Source organism: Oryzias melastigma, linkage group LG13 (genome assembly GCF_002922805.2).
Source record: "Oryzias melastigma strain HK-1 linkage group LG13, ASM292280v2, whole genome shotgun sequence".
Taxonomy (NCBI): Eukaryota; Metazoa; Chordata; class Actinopteri; order Beloniformes; family Adrianichthyidae; genus Oryzias; species Oryzias melastigma.
Window position 1 is genome coordinate 23011871 of NC_050524.1, and position 3796 is coordinate 23015666.

Below are 3796 nucleotides of genomic sequence, written 5' to 3' on the forward strand. Positions count from 1 at the left end.
CAGCGACCACCGTTCAGTCTACGGCCGTGAAGCTGTGAATGTCACAGAGTGACACACGCGTAAAATGTCACGCACACTCACGTTAAATTCGACTGCATTGTCGAATTATCCTCCAGAAATATTCCCATGGCAGTTAGCTAACTAATGTGAGACGGGCTACGACTACATCCTGAAACGTGGGGAATGTACTGATAGGTGGACAAATACCATTTCTACATCCATTTGAAGTTGAAATTGGATAATTCAGGAGAAACTTACGAAAGAAGAAGAAAAACTTCGCATGATGTAAGTGGTTTGCGTAACAGGAATCATCATCAAGCAAATGTTTCATTTTAATACCCCACGTTTCTCGGTGATGGTGCGTTCCGTGGTCGGTGTGAGAGTGTGATGTCGGCGCAGCATAAACACACAAACTACCCAAACTGACACTTTGTTTGGAAAAATGTCTAAAAGCGAAGTTAGGAGTGAGTCTTACCTGTGCTTCTCCTCTTTTTCCAGACTCAGACTGCGCTCAATGCGGAAGGAAACTTTACGCCATGGAGGACCAAACCAACTTGACTCCGTCAGCGGGGGGAGGAACCTAAGAGATAACATGACCAAAATGACTCACTGAGGTCACGTAGGCACTTTTGGAGAAGTTGGGGCTGGAGCGAAGGCAAATTTAAGGTCAATTCAAATGCTAACTTTACGATATAAACATACTTTATGATTTTTTTTTAGCTTCATCGTCTTCTTTCCCCTACATGGACCGGTCTGCCGTATCTCTGAGGACTTGAACTCACGTTATTGAACAACCGTCAAGGTGCAGCAGGCGAGGGGTCATGGTTATGTAACAAAGCTAGAAAAGCAGATTCATCAAACGTGCCTTGCTCAAGTTACACGGTGTTTATGCTCTCAGTGACAAGGACACGTGGATAAGAGGCTGGCGGTCAGAAAACGCCAGGATTTAAATAGTTTTTAAAAGAATATAGCAAAAACTCAGTACATTCAAATGTAAATACATGGAAAAAGAAGCCACAATACTCAGTTCATTTCCTATAAGTCTTTTAGAAAAAGACAGAAACTTTGAAAAAATCACATGTATAAAAAACACATTTTTTGCTGATAAATCTACTGTAATATTTACTATGGTATCTATGTATTTTGGCTACTTTAAAAAAAGGAAAAAGCTTTTTGTACTTTTTTTTTTAATCTTAGTATACTCACACAAAAACCTCCATCCATTCATTATCTTAGCCCCCTTTATCCCTATCAGGGTCACAGGGTTCCAGGTGCTTGTCCTGGCTCCGGTGAAGGTGTGGTACACCATATTTCTCCTTCTTATGTTATTTATTTACTTTTAGTCCCCTTCTCTAAGGGGTTCTGAAAAGTATAACTCACACAAGAGGCTTTTTCCTATGATAATGCACAGAAATGTGAGATTAAATTGTTTTATTTAAAAAAAAAAACACTTTAGTAAACTGAATTAAAAACAATTAAATTGATTGTGGTTTGTTTTTTGATGTTATTGATTTTAAAATGAAGTTCTTGGTATCACAAACCAACAAGAATCATGTAAACACACACAAAAGTCATCAGAAAAAGTATTTATTATCAAACAGGCAAAGCGGCTGTATTTGTACAGAACTAAGAAACAATTTAAAGCGGTTTACAGTTTGTTTGTTTTTTTATTTTTTTCAGCATTAAAATAGATTACAATAAAAGTAATTCACCACATATAATTACTGTGGAGATATTTTTCCCCAAGCCCTGATATTAAGCACAAAAGTTTCAAAGTTAAACCTTAAATTGTCATTAGTTATACTTTACAAATGTATCCCTACATGTATTCATAAATTGTAATCTTAAAGTTAATGTTAGATAAATCAAGACTTATACTATGTATTTAATAACAAAGAACTTGACTCTACTTCCTTTGAAATGAATTGCTACAAGAACATAGATGATCATTTTTCATCACAGACTCTTTGATTTCTGATTTCTCTTCTTGGATTTTTGACGAACGACAGCAAGAGTGGTGAAGAAATTCCCCATGAAGAGAATAAGGAAGCAGAGCCCACAGACCAGGACCTGTTGTCACATGGAGCACAAAACAAAACATGACTGAGCAGAAAATCAGAGCCCAAAATAATTAAGTGAAATTTACAAAAACTAGGAACTTGCATATTGCTGACAATCCTTTTATTTTTCGACAACAATTTCAACACACTTTTCAAAGTGGAGCCCAATTATGAGAGAGTTAGCAAAAACTTTGTACAGGATGACGTAAAAATCTGTGAAGGACTGACCTGCCATTCTTTGCAGTCTGGGAGTCGAGCCATCCTGAACAGACACAGGCCATTGAAAAGCTGCCAAAACTACAAGACAAAACCAAATGTTTGTTTGGTTCAAAAATGGATCAGATGTCAGAGATGTTGAGCTTTTTTCACTTCCCTTAAGAAAAAAAAAACCCACATTGTGTAAACCGTGACTCAATTAAATCTAGTGATGTCAGCAGTTTAGCTGCTCCTTATCTGGTTCAATCCATGACAAAGCATAGTTGATTAATGCAAACGTAGCCATCAGTAGTAACTTGTTGGGAGTGCAGGCTGAACTCACATGACCGAAAAACAGGAAGGGCAAAAGAAACGTCAGTCCCTTCCACATCCAAGACTGGAAACCCTCTATAATTAAGAAGATGAATGAGAAAAAGATGGTTTGTTATTGTAATTGTTTATCATATTATTTATTAGTTTGGCTTCCTGATATTTTTTTGTATTGTCTGCAAGCTGAGTCCTTGGTGTGCTTTGCCTTTCCTCACCTACGGTCAGATCCATGTTGTGTCTTTCTCCAAGGGTTCGTAGTCTGTACAGACATCCACTCTGATAATAATACTGCAGACACTGAACAAAACCTGTGAGGTCCACATGACAATAATCAGGCAATGAAAAGTAAAAAAAAAAGATAACACAAACCCTTTGGACATACTTTGATACAAGCAGTAGGCTAGAAACTGGCCTCTGAACATCTTGTAGAGGTTCCCATCGGGCCTTTGGAGGTACAAACACAGCTTTAATTAGTTGAGTCAAATGGGATTTTGCCTTTGATTGTATATGAGAACTGGACTGAGTGACCCCTCCCTTTGGTGTTCCAAACAGGAAGAGGGGTTGCCACAGAAATTAGGATTCAGACCAACCTGGACCAATCTATTGATGACGTCTGCCTCCAATATTGCAGAGTTAGTATTGTGGAAAAAATTGAGACTGAATTGATGTCATGTGGTTGGAGCCGGAAGTAAGTCATTTTTTTCTATGGGTGACGTCACGCGTACTCAGTCCAATTCTCAGATACAGTCGACGGTTTGGGCTCTACATCTGATTGTACTCACCATGTTAGCATTACACCAGACAAAAAGGCAGAGATGTAATGATGGAAAACCCACCATCCTTTGATCCTAATGAGAGAAAACTTTTACTTTGGAATGACATTTACAGCAAAACCATGTGAAAATAACAAAAACAGTGATCATATCCAGACGGTGGATTAGGAGAAAATGAATGACACCAACCTGGAGCCATTTGTAATGAGGATACTTTCCCTGATGGTTAATGTACAATAGAACCAAACCAGCAGGAAATTGAGGATTGCATCAAGAAATCTAAAGCAGAAAACATTAATTTCTAATGCTAATATCGAATATTTGTGTAAATAATTATAAATGAATATAAAAATACTGTACCTGTAGCTCACAAAACCATAGCATATAAAGGAGAGCAGCAGCAGGATGACAGTAAGGTAGAGCTTAAACTTCTCATAT

General features: G+C 37.8%; 2 protein-coding genes across 3 annotated transcripts in view; both read right to left on the minus strand.

Moving 5' to 3' along the window:
* Positions 1 to 721, minus strand: part of porb (P450 (cytochrome) oxidoreductase b) — a 14306-nt gene extending 13585 nt beyond the window's left edge. Inside the window, exons 1-2 of the mRNA XM_024277163.2 lie at positions 703 to 721; positions 476 to 580 (exon numbers count right to left, since the gene is read on the minus strand). The gene's annotated coding sequence lies outside the window, so the exon portion shown is untranslated. The remainder of the gene's footprint in view (positions 1 to 475; positions 581 to 702) is intronic.
* An 850-nt stretch (positions 722 to 1571) lies between these two features.
* LOC112149592 (ion channel TACAN) overlaps positions 1572 to 3796 on the minus strand; it is a 3724-nt gene continuing 1499 nt past the window's right edge. Inside the window, exons 6-12 of one of the 2 annotated variants that reach the window (XM_036215081.1) lie at positions 3548 to 3637; positions 3368 to 3433; positions 2968 to 3029; positions 2801 to 2882; positions 2599 to 2663; positions 2289 to 2357; positions 1572 to 2070 (exon numbers count right to left, since the gene is read on the minus strand). In XM_036215081.1, coding sequence (XP_036070974.1) covers positions 1907 to 2070; positions 2289 to 2357; positions 2599 to 2663; positions 2801 to 2882; positions 2968 to 3029; positions 3368 to 3433; positions 3548 to 3637 — 598 coding nt within the window. In that variant the 3' untranslated portion in view covers positions 1572 to 1906. Of the gene's footprint in view, positions 2071 to 2288; positions 2358 to 2598; positions 2664 to 2800; positions 2894 to 2967; positions 3030 to 3367; positions 3434 to 3547; positions 3638 to 3796 lie in introns of both variants that reach the window. The other variant, XM_024277391.2, reaches the window with a different exon arrangement.